Source organism: Fistularia commersonii, chromosome 36 (assembly GCF_037954325.1).
Source record: "Fistularia commersonii isolate RoL2024-O1a breed Wild chromosome 36, RoL_Fcom_v1.0, whole genome shotgun sequence".
Classification (NCBI taxonomy): Eukaryota; Metazoa; Chordata; class Actinopteri; order Syngnathiformes; family Fistulariidae; genus Fistularia; species Fistularia commersonii.
The window spans coordinates 3,380,150-3,399,888 of NC_141319.1; the positions used below are offsets into that span (position 1 = coordinate 3,380,150).

The following is a 19,739-nucleotide window of genomic DNA, read 5'->3' on the forward strand; positions in this document are numbered from 1 at the left end:
GCGTCGCTTTATATTTCACGCTCGGATCTTTTTCGGGAAAGTGAGACGTTACATGTTTACACTTGTCAGACGTCCCCGGAGATAAAACCAGACTCAGGTGGTTTGGAAATGTACGGAAGGAGGAGTGATGAAGAGCAGGGGAAACGGATTTTGAAGTTGGAACTGCCAGGAAGGAGGTCTGGAGGAGGTTTGAGAGAAGAGGATCCAGAGGAGAGGGATGGACGGAGGCGGATGATTGACAGAGCGAATGGTTTATATGACACATCATTGACGGATTGATTAGTTATCGATCCCTAGGCGACACTTGAACTGTTGTGCGTCTCGATGTGACGTTTGAATGACAGAGCGAGCGTTTGCATCTGAAATGACGGAGTGAATGGTCGTAGGTTTCTACGCTGTTGTGCGTCACGATATGACGTGACTCAATGCGCGAATGGTTGTATCTAATAAGGCGAGTGGATGGTTGTGCGTCTGTACGACAATAACAGTGCACGAGGAGTCAATCAATCGGAATCGGAATACTTTATTGATCCTCCAGGGGGGAAATCGCTTTTCGCTGAAAGCAGCTCCTCTGGGGACGAATCAAAATAGAACTGTATATAAAATTGAAGAATAAAAATAGGGAATAATAAAAATAAGATAAAATCTAAGGAAATAGATATGGTTAAGGGTATGTAAAAATATCTAAAAAATATCTAAAATAAATAGTTGGGTCTAAGAATGACGAGTGAATGGTTGGAGGTCTTTATCTGACGTTTGAATGGTTGTATTAAAATGAAAAGTGAGGGTTCCTATATGTCATGTGACTCAGCGAGCCAATGGTTGAACGTCTCTTTTTGTGGTCCTGGGTTGTCCGGGTACCTGGTCTCTCGCCCGACGACAGCCGGGCTCCGGCAAACCCCCCCCCTCGCTCTATAAGTGACAAAAACGCCCGAGACACGAGAAAACATTTTTTCCTGTGCATCGTGTATTTGCAAGTGTTATTTGCAGTCCTTATGTCCTCTATTGTAAGTCGCTTTGGATAAAAGCGTCTGCCAAATGCAATGTAATGTAATGTAATGTAAAAACGTGGCGTCTGCGCTGACCTTTGCTCCGTGTTTGTGTTTTTCCAGAGAGACGAGCTGAAATGTCCCGCCCTTCCCAACGCCTGCACCTGCCTGTCGCCGGGCGGCGGCCCCCCCGGGCCCCAGGGGCCGGTGGTAAGGACCCGCTCCCCTTTTTGATTCGGCTCCTGTTCGAGCTGAATGCCAGAAAAAACGTGATCGATCGCCGCGAGCCCGCCGGGGGAATCATTTATCAACGTCTTTGTAAGGTTAAAACCTGAAGGGATAAACCGGAGATTTTCTGATTTATTTCTTCTTCTTTAAATGAGCCCCCCCTCCTCACCCCCATTTGACAGCTTCATATTTTACGCCTCGTTCCAAACGGGGATTAAACGCTGCCGATGCATCAGGCGGACCTTCTTCGCCACCGTCGTGCTGTTTTTTTTTAGCTTTATTTCCAGAAGCTCTTGCCGTCATCCCCTCCATCACAGAAAGAACGAGCGAATCGATCACGAAATTGAAGCTCAATACCATCTGCGATGTTCTTTCATGCGTGGATGAAAGGCCGCCGGGTGTTTGGCCGAGAAGTCGGATTTTCTTATTTCCAATTTGACGCGGGAAGCAGAGGGACGCGTCCAAGTTTCTCTCCGCGGTTCGACTTGCTTGCCTTTTTCTTTTTGCCATCGTTGACCAACATGTCTCCTCCCAGGGAGCCCCCGGCACCAAAGGCCCTCGTGGGGAAAGAGGCGAAGCCGGCGCTACCGTAAGTCCCGTTCATCTCGAACCCTAGTCACACGTCTGACTGGCAGCCGGTATGAAACTTAAGAGAGTTTGTCTGATGGTATGCTGATGAGGATAATGGGACCAGCCAATAGAAACGCAGCATGTTAGCAAACACAAACGGATCTGGTTGCAAACAGTCTTTGCTATTCTGACTTAGGCACTTCTTCGGGGAGCATTCGCACAATAGCGTGCAGGGACTCCATCGTAGCTCAGAGTAGATTCATGTCTTGTCGTCGCCCCGGAATTCAGGTTGTGGTATCGTTCAGTCCGATGACATGAGTTTAGTTCTGTAGGAACTTTACTGGTTCTTAGAAACGTTCCACCAACTTGGACGTTTCCTGGTGCATGGGTACAGCAGAGGAACCAGAACTGAATCACCCTCCTACTCCGAAGCAGGGGGTTTTGCGGTTGCGTAAGAACTCATAGGACGAAGGTACTTGGTGATTGGCGGGACTCATAAGTCACGCCAATCACCAAATTCTTCTTGCCGACTGCGAAGCGCCATTTTAAAAAAGTTTTGTGGTCACCGGTCAGGTCCAGGCTCTTCCGGCTTGCTGCAAAGGGGTTTCCAGGGCTCACAGAGGAACATATTTGCCCAAAATAAGTACAGCGTTAGCTAACGGCGGGGATCTTCACCTGGCTGAGGTGCAGGGAGAAGATAAAAACACTTCAACATATTTGATGGTCCATTGCCACCTTGTCTTCCTCTTCTTCGGTGTTTGCTTTTAAGAATGTCACTTAGGGTACATGTCACCGGTCCCGACCGTGGTCCCTCGCTGCCTTTATGAATGCAAAACTTGAAGGTACCGATAGAACCGCGTTCTTAGAACTTCTCCGTCTCAAAGTGGCTCTAGATGTCGACCGCAGGATCCGCGCTGACCGCAGCGAACCGACGAGATTGCCGAAATGTGTCCGCAAGGGGCGGCTTCGCCCACATCTGACTCGGTCTCCTTCTAACAGGGATCGCTTGGACCCCGCGGGGATATCGGACCGCCCGGACCCATGGGTCTGCCGGGACCTCAAGGACCTAGCGGGCTGTCAGTTCCAGGAGAGGCTGTGAGTAAAACATCAACAGACTCGCACACACACACACACACACACACACACATGGCACTGCCTCTGATTTCCAAGCTAATGGAACAAATCAGAGGCAGTAAGAACGGCATGTCAAAGAAAACAATCGAATAAAAACAAAAATCACGGCTCACTAGAAACGAGCCCAACGTAGCTCTGCTTTACCTTCGGTCCGTCAGGCGGGAGGAGGCGTCCCTGCCAAGTGCGATAGATTCTCCTGAGACGTGCGATACCTGCATGCTTTCATCACCGACTTTGTTTTTCTTGCGGGTAATTGAAGATGACTTCAAGGAACGGGATGAAAAGTTAATCTTCAAAATCTGCGATTTATAGCCGGTGTATATCAGCGGCATTCGCTTCATTTGTTTGTTCCGCTGGAAGGGTTGCGCCGGACCCGAGTCGCTGCTGACTCCGTGGATTTTTTTTCCCCCCGCTCGTTATTTATTCAGACGGTTTCATTCAAATCAACCTTTTTTTTTTCTTCCGAGAGACACACGGGGGACCTAAAGAACAAACAATCCCAAGCCCTCGAAAACATCCGAATGATTAGAAACAACTGGAAAATTTTGCAAAGCGGGTGAATGGGCAGCCGGCGGTGAGCGCGACGCGGAATATCAGCTCGACCCGGGCCGGGATCGTCGGTAAACGTTCTCCGAATCGTCTCCCGATTCTGTTTTCAGCTTCTGTCCGGAGTCTTTAACGCACGTCCTGTAAAAAATGAAGCCAGTTGTCTAACAACATGTTAAAAAGATTTAAAAGACTGTTAAGATAATGGCAGATACCAGCACGGCCAGAAAACGCATACTTGTCTCCCAGCATTTATGGGCAATTTGTTGTGAGAGAAGCGATAATGAGCGACTGAATGAAGGCCTTTATTGTAATTGCTCAGAAGTACAATGAAATTCGCGAGGAAGCCGACTGAAGACGATCCGAGCCGCACGCGAATAAAACACATTAAACCGTCGTATGGGAATAACGGTGTTAGATTAAACGGCGCGGGACCCGGGTCGGATCCCTGCGGTGCCCCGTAACTGATCGGGAGGCGGCTGTCATGAATCCCGCTGCTGCAGAAATGCTATTTATGCAACTTCTTTGGAGTCTCTATATATGTCCTCAAACTACAAGTACAACGCTCTGTTCTTGCCAGCATCTAATCTTAACCTAAAGGGGAAATCTCAACTCAAGGAAGGTTTTGTTTGAAGGGTATCACCAGGAGCCGCTCCGTACAAGGACCCTTCACAAAATCAGATATTTATTTCGAGAACCGACGACGGAGTCATGAGACTCCTGCGGGACAAGGAAGGTGTTTCCATGAGTCATTTTTACCCTCCTTTCTAATCTGCAGGGTCGCCCTGGACCCAAAGGGGAGCCCGGAGACTCCGGCCTGCCGGGACAGAAGGTAAGCGCGGCTAAAAGCGCCGACTCGGCCCCATCGGTTTCGACGACGGAAAAAAAAACAACCCCAAAAAAAAAAAAAAAAAACGGTGCGAGGAAAAAGAGCCAAGAGCTTGTCGCTCTGATAAACGGCGTCTGTCTCTTCGGGAGAGTAAGTGAGCAGCTCGAACATTATTTCATCGGGTCACAGTTAATGCACCCCCCCGATGAAAGAACAAATGGCTGGTAGCTTCCTGTTTGCTCATTTTCCTCTTTCCTTTTCAAACAAGATCTTAAACGGATCGCTCCGGGGAAAACATCCATCACGCGGGATTCTCGGCTTTAGATCCAAATGAAATCAGACAGGTCCTTACCAGGAATGTAAACATAAAGCTCCGTTCCTCGGTCGTGTTCGAACCGATGCCATTGTCTGGCGGGGGCGGAGCTTCTTAGATCACGCCACCGCCGATTAGATATTTTCGTAAGCTTCCAGAAGCTTCCCGGATCTTCCCGAAGCTTCCCGAAGCCGGAATCCCCTGATGTAAACAACTTTCCCGATATACAACGTGGTGTTTTCCAGATATGAAATAGCTGTCGTGTATTTCTATTTTCAGACGACTTAATGAGGCCTCACGTTGGAATGATTTGTTCGTGATGTCACTTTCGCAGCAGATGTTTGACATTTTTCCATCCTTGGGAATTAAGAATAAATAAATCCAATAGATTCCTTCAGAACGCGACGCGACGCTCCTGACAGGCTGATCCCCGTTTTCTTTTTCTCGGGAAAACATAACTGACATCGTAAACAAATATATCAGTGAGTCTGGTTCTGAGGCGGGATTATATTGTCGCCGCGGCAACATGCATTTAACGACCCGCCGTCCCGCTTTCTAATGGCCAATAAAACTTCTCTGGGACCAATTACATCGCCAGTAAATTTCAGTCCGAGATGAGGACGAAAGGGATGGTGATGCCGTTTCTTCTTCTGTGGTTCCAGGGGTCACGGGGGCCACCTGGACTCGTCGGACCCATCGGACCAGCTGGAGTCCGGGTGAGCGCCGCCCCGCGTTTGCCTTGGCGGCCATCTTCAATTTTATTTTCGGGCCATCTTTTTACGGCGGCGGTTTCGTGTTTTTGCAGGGACCTCCGGGCAAGGACGGGCCGACCGGACCCCGAGGCCCCGCGGGGCCGATGGTAAGACCTCCGCACCGAACCGCTTCCCAACAATAGCGCGCTAGCTAGCTTAGTTAGCCGTTTTCAAAGCAATGTCGAATTATTTTTTCATCGCTCTTCCAAGTCACCACCCTTGGTATATGGCGGGACCTGTTTTTGATATAGAAACGTATACACAGATACATTTATTCGTATCTACGTCCTCTCTTGTGTGGCCACATATTATTTATGTATGGATGATTAACACACTTATCAAACTGTTTAAATCAAGGGGGAACTTGGTTTTTTTTCTGTCTCCGGACATGAAATACGTGACCTTTTTGAAGATGATTCAAGAGCACAGCTGCCGGGCTGCGAAAAGAATCAGCGCCTCCGATAAATCACGGCTCGCAGCGCGCTCCCGACCCGGGCGCTAACGTTGCGCACCGTCGCACGACAAATAATAGACGGGAGGAAGCGTCCGAACTAATGATCAGGAAACGGGGGGATAATGGAAGGTTGTGATTTCCACAGCGATGACCGCGAGCGCCCAACAAGCTTCCGAACGCTCTTTTGCCGCTCTGTTGCCGGAGACACATAACAGGTTGTCAGATAACAGATGGCCACCGACACAAAATACACCGTGCAGGATTTACATCCTCCCTCGACCCTGCGACGATGCGTCAACGTGAGGTTGACACGAGGTTATATCTCCGTTATTTCTGGCCGTCCAAGTCAGGCCGTCTATTCGGGTCGCCGAGCTGCACGTCGCGATGAAATTTGGCCGCTTCGGTTTTAAATCGGAACATGATTCGCGAGAAAAGAAGGAAGTCGCTTGTTGTCGAGAGAGCATGAAACTCCTCAACCCCGGATTAAAACCTCTGGCGTCCTCCTCACAGGGACCTCCGGGATCTCCCGGAATTCCAGGTACGGCGGGGAAACCCGGAAACCCTGGACACTCCGGCCCTCCTGTAAGTATGGCAGAAGAGAACGGTTGCTAGTTTAAGGCCAGTTTGTGTTCACTCTGAGGGGTTTATTTGCCTTCGCAGGGAACCGTGGGCCCCAAAGGAGACAAAGGAGAACGGGTGAGTCGCTTCATCGCCACGGAAACACGAGAAACATCTCAAACTTCAATGTTTGCTGAGAGTGTCGGAGTGACAAGATGGTGACCTGAGGTGGCAGGGGTCCTTCCATGTACCTTTTTCCCCAAAAAAGATGTATTCACTCCACGAGACTCGCACTCCAACCAAGAACAGACTTGCTTTTAGGAGCTCCATGGTAGCTCACTTCAGGGAACCTGTGCTTCAGAGTCAGACAAGAACACTTTACGTCCACTCTGATGAGTCTGATCCCCAGTTTGCCGGATGCTCCGCTTGAAGCCGGCGTCCTCCCGAACATGTAGATCGGCACGTGGACTAACCCGAGGTTTTCCGATCGGTTTGTCTCCAGGGCGACTTCGCTCCTCAGAACATGATGCGATCCATCGCCAGGCAGGTGTGCGAGCAGATGGTCAGCGGTGAGTTCAACCCGTAGATGCCCGCGTCCCGTATCGCGACCTCTGGCAGACTATCGTGACCTCCCGCCTCCCCTTCCTGCTCCCCTGCAGCACAAATGAGTCGCGTCAGTACGTTGCTGAACCAGATCCCCAACGGCATGTCCCGTAGCAACAACCCGGGCCCCCCCGGGCCCCCCGGTCCCCCCGGAAGACAGGGGCAACGCGGAGAGCTGGGACCCTCCGGAAGGAACGGCATGCCCGGAAATCCAGGCCTACCCGGCCAACCCGGAGAGAGAGGTACCTCCCGATCCTTCCGCGGGTCGCAGTCGGTCAACACCCGTCCCTCACAACTTCATGGTTTTTACAGATGAGAGCGGTAACTTTATTTCTGGCCGACTCTTTTAACGTACCCGAAGGAGTTCTGGACAAGGATCAGACGTAACATTCTGCGATTTGTTTTCTGACCGAAGAGACTTTCGCTCGGGTGCTTGAGTCATAAATTTGCGGTTTTTCCCCTTTTGATGTTGATGAATGTTTAATTTTAGGTCTTTCTTTCTGTGAGAACCGCGGCGTTCGGCGGACCATCGCGTGCTAAATCGATCGGATTTCGTAAAAGGAGACCAAATGTCACGCATTTCTCGCCGGACCCGTCAGAAGGACATTCAGTTCGTCACTCCCGGACCGGTTTTATCACAGATCTCTCCCGGTGCCCCAGACTGTGAATCATGCGGTCCTTTTTTCTCTGACCCGCGAATGAAACTACGACTTCCTGTTTCTTCAAGGTCCCGCAGGAGAGAAGGGCGAGCGAGGGCAGTCGATCGTCGGACAGAAAGGACCGCGTGGGCCCACCGGTACGTCAAACCACCGATGAATTCCGTTTCACCTCTGGGGGGGGGGGGAGACAAACCGGCATTCAGATTTTTCATCATTTCTACCGGACAGTGTCATTGGACCAAAACCAGCTTCCGATTGTCCGCGGCATCGTTTTAGCGCATTAGCGTTAGTCCATCAGATCGGGGGTTCCAGCTACAGGAATGCAGATTTCAAATGATCCTCGTTAAGCAAAAACAAACACTCAAAGCAAACAAGTACGCTCTGGTTCAAATTTAAAACCTCTCCGTCTTTGTCTTACACCATCTTAGAGGACGGTGACCTGCTCCATGTGTAGATCCAGCGCAGGTTCCAGATGTGGCCAGTACTTTCCCCAGTGTTTTTCTGTTTCAGTAATGGTGATCTGGCCTGGACTTTGTGTATATCAGATTAACATAATAATGTAATTTATCAGATGTAATGAGCGCAGGGCAAAACAAAAAGTCCTCCGCAGTATAAACAACTAATTCAAAGCGGCGCAGAAGGGGTCATTTACTGTTCTGGGAGAACCATATCGAGGCGACGGACGGTTTCCGCTCCTTCGGATCAAACGCTAAAAATCGGCATTCCCGATGGGATCCGTCACCCCCCCCTTTTCTTCCCACCCGCAGGCCCCGCAGGGGAAAGCAGAACGGGACCTACAGGACCATCTGGCTCCACGGGACCTCGCGGACCCCCCGGTCGTCCCGGAAACGCCGGCGTCCGCGGGCCTCCCGGGCCGCCCGGATACTGCGACTCCTCTCATTGCGTTGGCATTCCTTACAACGGCCAGGGATATGTAGGTATGTAAGGACACGCCGCTCCCTCCGGATTCAGAGTAACAACTGGAGGAGAGGACGCTGACATCTTGGGAAACAGCAAAATTGTGGCCGTCCGGTGTAAACGTGCTTCTGCACACTTTGCCTGTGCACTTGGCTTTTAATTTCCCGGAAAATGAGTTGCCGCAGTCCTCAAGGTAACGCCAAACTAATGACGCCTCGATGGCTCTTTCCAAAAAAAAAGTAGTCTTTGTCGGGTTCGCCCGCGAGAGGAAGATCTCGGATCTTCTTAAACGCCGGTTTTCCGAGTGGCCTTCGGATCCCGTCAGAAAATGGGAAGTGCAGAACTTGAGGAAAGTATTCAAACGTTTGCGTCCGAGCCTCTGGGGGCTTCCTCCCCGGTTCGCCTTTGTGCGATTGAGCAGAAGGCGGAGTTATCGGTATTATCGATACGAACAAGATAAATGTAAGCAAATTAATTTCACTCTTCCTCAAACGGTGGTGTGGAGGTTCCGCATTTCTCCAAATCTGCTCCCATAAGGCCAAATGGGGTCAAAATGATGTCCTCGCAATATGGATTTTTGGACCGGGAATGACCTCAGAGGTCAAAACTACGTCCAAACTGTATTGTTTTCTGACCCATTGAGGAGTTCGAATGCAGAATTTGATTCAGAAAATTCAATTCTGTCCACTCGGTCTGATTTAGGGCCTTCTGATCCATACCTTTAATAATGAAAAATTATCAGGAGCGATTTATATATACACATATGCATGGTACTGACCAAAGTTTAGCTGCGTCCAGTGCCCGTTAAGGGTTTCATCATTTCCTGAAGACGGTAATCGAAGGAGGTCTCAAATTCCAGAGGTCAATCGTTCGGGGCTACAGTTTTTTTCGAGGTATTTCTGTTCCCCAAAGTGTCGGCGTTCTTTACCCCCCGGGGTTAACTGCATGACTCGGATTGACTAATCGTGAAGTTGATGACGGTCGACCTTTGACCTGACTGACCCTCCAACCTCTTTGGCCTGTTCCAGGTTCACCATAGTGAACTTTCGGTGCTGCTTTCACTGACCTCCTGAAAACTCAAAAAAAAAAAACAAAAAACAAAAACACTCGCTCTCACGCTCTCAAGCTGCCGAAGGAAGCCATATACTTTAGCTGAAAACAAAGACCGGAACGCAGCGGGAAGCAGTACTAACCACGACTCACCAGCACGGCGGCGATGCCGGCAACCCCGTATCAGAGACAGTTTTGAGAGGAGCATGTGTGAAAGAACAACAGCCGAACAAACCCTACTAACAAAGGAAACAACTGCCAGAGTCAACCAGCAGCAGCAACTTTAACAAAGTGACATGACAAATAAGCATCTGTGATTTTTTAACGTACCAGCTTGTGCCTTAACAACCTGCCGCTTGCTAGATGCAACAACAACAACAACAGCAACAGCAACAACAACAGCAACAACAACACCTCTTTGTTTACATCCCGCCGGCCTGTTTTTTTTTATTTTTCTTTTTTAACTTTCGACGCCTGAAGCAGCTGCAAGGTTTACTTCCGGCCCAAGAGTCTCGAACACTAACAGCGTCGCCGGTCCCGATCGAAGAGCGGTTGGCTCGCGTGGCGGGAAGGGGGCGTGGCTTGTCTGACCGCCGCTGAGTTTGTCTGTTTTTGATGGGCCGAGGTTTCGAAAGGCCCCCTTCCGGCTCGCTCCGAGGTAACGGCTTCACATCGCATCATCGTCGGCAAACAGATTGATAAATCGATGCTAACGCGCTCCTCCGATGACCCCGATTCGACCTTCCGACCGACATCCTCCGAACACGAGTCCTCTAACTTTCCGAAGACGAAAACCCACTCGCTTTTTGACGTCTTACTTTACGTCGTGCCGACGAGTGTTTTCACGCTAGCCGTAGCTTTACCCGCCGCGCGCCATTTTAGCTAGAACTCACATTTTACTTCCTGCCTTCAAAATACAAGCAGCGCTCTTGTTTGTGACGTCACTTGTCAGTCTGATAGCTTGAAACAACGGGAGGGGTGTCGGCTGCACCTCTGTAGGGTCGATGTTAATTTAAAAGGTGAAAGTAATATTTATTCGTTTTTCCGGGTGTTATTTTTTTGGGGGGGGGGGTAGGAGTCACCGCAGGTTGTCCAACCGCTCGCTCAACGCCTCTGTTGATTTTTATTTCTTTTTTACATAAAGAAAGGCAAATATCTAGGCTGAAAGGGTTGATTCAAGTCAAGTTTGTTTCACCTGACGTGGAAGATGTTTCGCTATAAGGCAGAAGAAATGTTTCATTCCTTGGGCGTCAGACAAGCCGCGCCCGTCCCGGCGACTCCTTCAACACGTTTCGACGCAACCGCTCCGACCCCCCCCCCCCCTCGCCGGAAGCATTTTAGCCGGCGCTCGTATCGCAAAGTAACGCGCTGTGAGACAAACTGATGTTGAATCTCCAAGCAGGCCCGTTTCCGTCCGAGCCCGACACCCGGCTCGTCCCGGTCACCGAGGAGGAGGACGCGTCGCTAAGCCGCCGCCGCCGCCGCCGCAAGAGATCACCGTCAAGAAAGACGACCGAGAAGCTCACGTCGTAAAAATGGGAGGTGGCGGGGGTTCGACCGAGGTCCGACCCGTGTTTTTGTCCGAGCAGAGAGACGGGATTTGACACCGCGACCTCTCAAATGTCTCCAAATGTATGTGAATATTCATGTTTGTGGCTGGACGGGGGGCGGGCGGGGATGGTCGGGGGGAGGGCGCAGGGTTTCGGGGGCGGGAGGGGCTCCGAGTTAAACCACGGAAGAGGACGCTAAGAGGATCCATGAAACCCGCGGGCATCACGTCACTCCTTTCTGCTTGTAACATATTTGCTTCTAGTTTGTTCTAAACCAGCTTTGAACTTTGAACCGTACGTTTGATCGCCAGACATCTGTTCAGTGTTATCAGAAGGTTTTCTAAAGTTAAAGGAGCTTCAGTCTCATTACAGCAGTAATACAGCTTTTTGTATCTACCTTGATATTTATCAGTTCATGTTAGCAGCCTGCATGTCTGTGGTGTATATTTAGTACATGTTTGTGTTCCAGATCTTTAACCAGAATATAGTTGTTGTCAATCTTGTCAGTTTCTTCCACTTTTGGGATGGCAGTCGAAAAAAAAAAAAAAAAAAAAACCCCGCGAGCAGCAGGTGTCGCTGACGATGTCGCTGCTACGCATTTGAAATGCAGATTGTGAATTCCATGGCCTTATTTTCTTATTTATTTCTGAAAACAGAAGAGGCATTTTTCAATAAAACTACTGAAAATGTACATCGGGCTGGCTCTTTTGTGTGTGTGTGTGTGTGTGTGTGTGTGTGAAAGCCTCTGCCTAAATCAACAATCGGTCACCAGACGACCTGCTGGGACAGAAGACGGATGAAATCTGTTCCATCCGAGGCCGTCATTTATTTGTGAATAAATAAGATTAGATAAAACCTGCAGTGCGAGGATGAACTGAAAAGCTGTTGAGTGAGACTTTTGCCGCCTTTTCTCGTAAAAAAACGCCGCCCCGAGGTTTCCCCGTTTCTGAGACCACATTCATTCATTCATTCATTCATTCATTCATTGGTTCATTGGTTCATTGGTTCGCTATCTGTACCGTTTGTCCTGCACTCAGGCTAACGGGGGCATGAACATCCACTCTCACTCGCAAGACAAGCCGAGGACAATTTAGGGTGTCCAATGAACCTCCTGCATGTTTTTAAACTGCGGGAGGAAACCGGAGAGCCTGGAGGGAACCAACGGAGACACGGGTAGAACATGCAAACCCCACGCAGAAAGACCCCCCCTGCCAGAATCGCAGCAGGGACCTCCCCTCCAGGACAGGCTAACGCTAACTCGAGCCCCGAGGCACGATTCTGATTCATCAAATTGGAAACGTGGTTTAACCTCCTGTTTCCCTTTATCAGCGTCCCATGATGGCGCTCGCTCTGCTGGTTGAAATAGCCGGAGGGTCTCCTGGGCCATTAAATAAATACACAAATACTTTGAAACTGCAAACACGACGGCCAGATCATTCTGGAGGGACCAGTCACTGTGTTGGCCTGACTTGTATGCTTTAACCAGGAGCCGAGCCAGAGTTCGTTAGAAGTTGGAATAAATTCTCGGTTCAAGTGCCAGAACGCAGCTTCGTGTGTGTGTGTGTGTGTGTGTGTGTGTGTGTGTGTGTGTAATATAGCAATGCCACTTTCCACGGGAAGTAAAGCCATTTGATCTGTCCTGCGTTGCACATAGGCGCCCTGCTGTTTCACAGCTTGTCCGTTCCAAAATGTCGAATAATAGGTAACTGATGAGGTTCCTTCTTCACCTCCCGCTTGTCGAGTGAGCTTTCTTTCCCAGCTCTTCCTCTTCTCTGCTCACCGCTCCATCACCGAATACCGTGTTGGACAGGATCGGAGGAGGGTGTTGTCCCCGCGGGTGGCGGCACGGTTGTGTGTGAGGAGGGCGAAGGGCAAGGGGGGGCTGATTATGCATCTCTGCGGGGTGGCGGTGTTCACAGCGTTGGGTTTTGAAGCCAGATTTCCTGCCCTGCCCGGGAGGAAATCCGGCAGGCGGTTGCAGCGTTTGGAACTGATTTGCGGTCCCGCTCTCCGGGTGGCGGCGGCGGCGGCGGCGGGGGACTACGTGCAACGTTGCAGAAATGGCATCACCTGACTCCAAGAAGGGGGGCGGTCATCAGGTGCGCCGGCTGGAAGTTCCCTCCGAGTCGGCCTCGGTACGATCGGCGCGAGGGTGACCATCTGTTGTCATTCAGTCGGGGGGGGGTGGAATCAAATGGGTTGTTTTGAAGCTGGTCAGGATTATAGGCTGGGCAAATGACAAGAAACATCCACCCAGGGATGTTGATCATTCCTGCTCCCTTGCAGAGCTTACATTTTACCAGGACTTTGCGCACATTTGCCGACCAGACAGGAGAGACTCTTGCAAAACATGTTTTCGTGAGAAACCCCTCCGTCTTTCACTCCCCGAGCGCTCCAACTCAGAGTACGACTTGTCCAACCGGTCAGGTGGTCACAAATGTGAATTCCTGACAGCGTTATGTGTTTTTAGGTGACGGCGCACGCAAGTGGCTCCCGTTTACTTCAACTTGTATTCCCGATATTTTCCGCCTCTCTTTGAATGTTTCATGTTGCGGCTAATTTATTGATCTGAATACAAACCGATGATCTCAGCATTCATCCGGAGCTAGCGTGGGAGCTACGGTGTCCATGCAAGTGCCGATGTAGACACGCAGACCCGCAGCATATCTGAGTCATCGTTCCTGGATGGGGCTTGAAAACCAAATCCAAGTCTGTGTGTTTAGAAGTTTCGCCTAATCTAACGCCTTTTGTTTAGCGAGTCCCAAAGTCGGGGTCGGCTATTAGGATATTCTCATGCCGGTCATATTTAGGGTGGCGCGGGGTGCGGATCGCAGTGAGTTAAGTCAACAGCGGTAAAAACAGCATCGGCGTGGGTGGTTTCCTGAGTGCCGATGACATCATGCAACATGTCAAGTGCTGCCGCTAAGTTAGCCCGTGTTGTGATTTTAAACAGTGGCTGGAACCGCGGCGCTGAAATTCCCTTCGGCAAACAAGGGCGACACTGAAACAGAAGCCGAGCGCGGTGTTTGTACACGGTCTCCACGGCGCCACTCCCATGCAGAGTTCGAAGAGTTGAACAAACCCTCGCCTCTCTGAAGCAAGCCAATGTCCCTTTCCATCACCGTATTTTTCTTTCCATCCTGCAGTAAAAGTGTTTGTAAATTCAGGTAACAATAGTTGCTTTTGGACAGAAAAGGTCACAAGGACACAGTTCTAAGAACTTTCCAGCTGAGATTTTGATCCAGGATCCTCCTCCTCGAGGGGAACCCTATGGTTTTTAATTTTCGATTAAGAGACCAGGGTAGGGATCCTTGTGACGCGACCGTCTGCGATGTCCACGCATTCAAAAACAAATCGCCGGGAAAGAGAGGAAGGCGACGCGGACAGTCGTAGTTGCCGATTCAGCAAAGCAGGACTGTCGCCGTCGCCGTTTTAGGACTTTTCGTTTGGTTTCGGTTTCCCGTCTTGTTCCGCTCTCAATTTTGCAGAGGCGTTTTCCATCCGCGTCTTTTGCGCCAAGTCGAACGCGCAAAGATGCAGATGTAGACGTCAGAAGTCGTCCTCTTCCGTTGCGTCAGCGGAAGACGATTCAGGACGGTTCACGTGTCCTCACGCTTGCTAAAGGCTAACGTTCGTTACCGTTAGCGGGATGTAACACGATCCTGGTCTGGCCGCGTAAGTGTCAACCTCCTCCAACGTCCCTGGTGGACGCATCTCTTTTAATTCCTAAAACTTTAGACTCCTTTTGTCTTCCCCGCACAAAACCAGAAAGCCATCTGAGCCCGCCGTCATAGAGGACCTTTGTATGCCTCACAGGGGTGAGAGAAGAAACACAGATGTGTCCTTGGAAGAAATCTTTTCTGCACTCGGCCCGTGACACTTCAACGCAATAATAGATGGATAATAGAAGCATCGCCATCGGGGAAAACCATTTCCATGAGGGCCGGATTTGGTCTGCGACAGTGTTCAGGACCCGAGATGTCCAAGGAGGACATAGTACCGGTACCTTTCCCCGTCGAACCGTCCGGCGCAGCACCCGGACACCCTGCTGCGAACCGGCGAACCGCGTCGGACTTTGTGTCGTGTCACCTCGAAACCGGAACCGGCGGCGACTGTGGACCCGAAAATGTCCGAAACCTTCGGTCATCCTTCCGTCACACTTTGTCAAAGCGCACGGCTTCTAACGGCTCCGCCGCACTTCCCGCTTCTTCGCCTCCGAGGACAAAATGTTCGCGTTCAACTTCGTACACCCGCTCCGAGACGGATCACGAGAAAACCGCGACGCGATACCAGAAGCAGCGAGACTGTTTTGTAGCGTCTCAGGAATAAATCAGAGGGGATCAAGCTTGTTTTATGAGATGACAAATAATAAAAAAAATATGGGCACGGCGGTGATTAGAAGCAGCAGAAAGAAGATAATCAAATCAGACAAAAAGAAACAACGTCTCCGCCGCAGCCGATCACACAAACAACCCCGGATAATAAATCCGCGCGGCATTTGCACGCTCACATGCGCGCACGAACGTACGCGCACACACACACACACACACACTTATTTTTAGCCCCTTCATTAATCAGCGGGACGTGCCGAGGCTCGACCGCCGCAGACGTCTGTTGGCGTCGTCGCGCTCTGATGGACGGCCGCCCTTAACGAAGTCAATAACGCGCAGCTCCGGAGAAAAAGGCAAAGGTCTCCGGAGGAACTTTAGTCGTGATTTATTTTAAAGCGCGATCGCGAGCCGATCTCGAGCGCTAAATTCAGGCTGGGAAAGACGGTGACCTCATCGCGATGATTCAGTGGATTCTAGAAAATTAAAACATAATAATCCGCGAGTGTTTTTATTACGTTTCTGTCTTCGGTTTATTGCCACGTTTAAAAATTAATGGAGACTGAACTGTTCAACTCTGATGTAACGTTGGTGGAACGGAGGAGCGGCGAATAAGATGAATTAAAAAAAAAAAGAGCATTGTTAGCTTAGCATTAGACACGTACCACGCCGTCTCCTGCAGGGTTACGCGTTGACGATTGCGCGATGGCGATTACAAGTTTGAACGCGTTTCTGAGAATTTAAAAAAGCGATCGGCGCTTCCGCCTCGCAGGAAAAAGGTCACCGGTTCAAATCCACGATCTCCGATCCCCTCCCGCCGTCCAAAAACATGCGTCCATTGACGGATCGCGGACTAAGTTACCCAGATGTGTGAATGAGAGAGCGAATGGTCGTCTCGAAAAGTGCTACTAGAGACATAGATCGACTTTCGAGCGGAAATAAAATGATTTTTTTTGTTTAAAAAAAGGCTGTATTCCGATGACAATCGTCCGGATGGGGCGATGAAAGTATTCACATGAGGACGGATCGGCAATAAAAATCGATATTAACTTGGGTTTGACGAAAATGTTCCGATATAAAAGTGGAGTTTGTCGTTTTGTTTGTTTTCACTGTTTTCGTTAATAACCGTCTTGACGCCCTTTTCCAGATCAGGCTTTACTTTCACTCGGCGGCAGTAAAGGGATCGAAACGTCATTAAGCGCATTGTGAGAACAGAAACCTCGAAAGTAAAACCGAAAAAAAAATGCAATTGGCAAAAAGAAGTGTGAGCGTCTGTTAAACCATTTTTTTTTTTTCGTTGCCCGCCGTAAACATTTTCAAGGTGGGGAAATAAGCCGCGGGAGCCGATTGGCCAGAAACGGACGTCGGCGAGGCCCCGTCTGTCTGAACGCGGCGGGTGGGTTATGAGCCGATATTAAAAGTAATTTGTTATCGACCGTTTAGTTTACGGCCTCCATTTTGTAATTAATGATTTATTTTTCGTGTTGGATGGCAACGCGGCGGCCGTAAATGGACGCGGGGGTTTGCAGGTCCTCGTTCGATAATGAAATGCGGTCGAAGCGATTATGGTACGGTGATGTTTTCTTTTCCACGTCTTTAACCGGGCGGACGGACTTATTGCCGCTGACATGAAGTCACCTTCGGAAATTTGAATTACAGTCTCGGGCTCGGCGGAGGAGAAGACCGCCGAGCGTCGGCAGCTGGTTTTGATTCATGTACTTCTCGACGAAACATTTTTCCGACCGACCGAACCTCCGCTCTCTTATTTTGTAATGAGGTCATAAGAAATGATAAATATTTGTTTTACTATCGAAGGATGGAAATAGCAGTGGATCACACTGTGCAGATCCTATCTTGACGTTTGGACCGACTTCTTGGAGACGACGTCGACCGACACGTCGGTTAAACTCCCTGAACCTCCGGCGTCTCGGCCTGGCGGCCCGTGATCTCCCGCGACGTTCGGGGGCCTGGAGGCGGAGCCACAACGCTCCGGCAATAGAAGCCAATAGAAATGACACAACATGGATTGCTTGGTACCAAAGGTCAAAGGTCACGAGTGAAGAACTTATTAAGCACCATCACTCTTTGACAGACGCATGGATACCACGGTTACCACGGTTACCACAATTAGACTGATAGATAGATGGGTGAGTGGTTGGATGGATAGATAGATAGATAGATAGATAGATAGATAGATAGATAGATAGATAGATAGATAGATAGATACTTTATTAATACATATATATACATACAGTATAGATAGATAGATAGATGGATAGATAGATAGATAGATAGATAGATAGATAGATAGATAGATAGATAGATAGATAGATAGATAGATACTGTATACCTATATATATATAGTATAGATAAATAGATAGATATTTTATTTATACATATATATACATACAGTATAGATAGATAGATAGATAGATAGATAGATAGATAGATATTTTATCTATACATATATATACAGTATAGACAGATAGATAGATAGATAGATAGATAGATAGATAGATAGATAGATAGATAGATAGATAGATAGATAGATAGATACTTTATTAATACATATATATACATACAGTATAGATAGATAGATAGATGGATAGATAGATAGATAGATAGATAGATAGATAGATAGATAGATAGATAGATAGATAGATACTGTATACCTATATATATATAGTATAGATAAATAGATAGATATTTTATTTATACATATATATACATACAGTATAGATAGATAGATAGATAGATAGATAGATAGATAGATAGATAGAAGGTTGGTTTGGATGGATTGATAGAGAAATCTATGATAGAAAATGGTATTGCCGATCGATTGACTGAAAATCTGCGATACAGCTTTATATTCCTATACCACGGGTTTTTGTGCTATGAATGTATATTCATGTATTTAATATCACAATTACCTTTCTGATAAAATAAGCTTTTTCTCGGGTTTCGACCAATCAGATAAAGGTTTTCTGCATCCTTGGCTCTGATTGGCTGAGGCGACCGTAGCATCATTCTCTGCCTGGATGTGCGATCGCTACCAGTTTAAGATTATGGGAAAGATTAATAAGCATGTGGGGAGAGTCATAAAGCTTTAACATACAAATAAATGATACAATAAAAATATGATCGCTACTTCGCTTCTGATTCTGGAACACGACCCCGGCCACAAGCGAGGGACTGCCGTAAAATGTCCGCACGAGAGCGATTGGTCGCCTCTCGGCCAATGAGGACTGCAGAAAAAGCGGCAAAGATGACGAAGGAGTGAACGAACGAGCGAATGAATGAATGAATGAATGAATGAATGAATGAATGAATGAATGAATGATCTCGATGACGGGAACAAGTCAGATTGAATTCCTTCCCCGCTTCTCGTCTTAAGAACGTTGACGTTCATGGCGTCCACGTTTGCTTAACGTCAGCTTTCCTCTCCTTTCTTTCTGGTCTTCTTGGAACGTCACCATCGCTGTTTATTTCTCACACTCTCCGCTCCCTCCATCCCTCCAACCCTCCCTCCTTTCTTCTCCCTCTCTCCGTCTCATTTCCCCCGAGGTTTTTTTTCTTCAAAAATTGTATATTTTCTCTCCCCTCACTCCTCCTCCTTCCTCTTGTTCTGCTCCTTCCTCTTTTTTCTTTCCACTCATCCACTGATCCCCCCCCCCCCCCCCACACACACACACACTTTTTCTCACTCAAAAGGATTTCCAGTTGTGTTTTGAGTGTGAAATACCTTTGTGTGAATCACCAGGGGGATCAGTCTGCTCACTCTTTCTTTTTCTTTCTCTGCTAAATGAGACGTTTTGCTTTCTTTACCCTACCGTTCTTCATTTTGGACGCCGCCCGGCGACCGAGTGAAACGATCCGTGACTCCCATTTTTGTTTTTCTCTTTGCAGGGAAAAAAAAAAAACATGAATCGCAGGAATTCGGATTTAACCGTCCGAACGTCTCCGATGCCAAAGAAACGACTAAAACACCTGTAAACTTTGAGAACGCGAATAATTTGTCAGAGGTTATCCATGCATTCTGGACCCCGGTGACGCATTCAGGGTTCTGTCCTCGCACGTCACTTGCTCGAAAGAGAGAAAATTGATAAAAATCTCCTCCGTGAGACACTGGTCGTTATCCCGGGATCTTGAATTTGTCAAACGCCCTGCAGATTTCATGGTTCCCGCTCTGGAGTCAAAATCCGTGACGCCAGATATTTCGTTTTCTTCCCCCTTCGGCCGTCGCTTCCCCGCCCGTAAA

The 19,739-nt window shown here is 48.8% G+C and overlaps 1 protein-coding gene across 5 annotated transcripts in view; it reads left to right on the top strand.

Annotated features, from left to right (window-relative positions):
* Window positions 1-11,840, top strand: part of col12a1b (collagen, type XII, alpha 1b) — a 77,147-nt gene extending 65,307 nt beyond the window's left edge. For 4 of the 5 annotated variants that reach the window (XM_086143010.1, XM_086143009.1, XM_086143012.1 and 1 more), the window contains 13 exons: window positions 1,113-1,199; window positions 1,753-1,806; window positions 2,787-2,882; window positions 4,246-4,299; window positions 5,272-5,325; window positions 5,415-5,468; window positions 6,326-6,397; window positions 6,476-6,511; window positions 6,876-6,942; window positions 7,033-7,218; window positions 7,704-7,772; window positions 8,403-8,573; window positions 11,006-11,273. In XM_086143010.1, coding sequence (XP_085999136.1) covers window positions 1,113-1,199; window positions 1,753-1,806; window positions 2,787-2,882; window positions 4,246-4,299; window positions 5,272-5,325; window positions 5,415-5,468; window positions 6,326-6,397; window positions 6,476-6,511; window positions 6,876-6,942; window positions 7,033-7,218; window positions 7,704-7,772; window positions 8,403-8,573; window positions 11,006-11,136 — 1,131 coding nt within the window. In that variant the 3' untranslated portion in view covers window positions 11,137-11,273. Of the gene's footprint in view, window positions 1-1,112; window positions 1,200-1,752; window positions 1,807-2,786; window positions 2,883-4,245; window positions 4,300-5,271; window positions 5,326-5,414; window positions 5,469-6,325; window positions 6,398-6,475; window positions 6,512-6,875; window positions 6,943-7,032; window positions 7,219-7,703; window positions 7,773-8,402; window positions 8,574-9,581 lie in introns of all 5 variants that reach the window. The other variant, XM_086143013.1, reaches the window with a different exon arrangement.
* The last annotated feature ends 7,899 nt before the right edge of the window (window positions 11,841-19,739 follow it).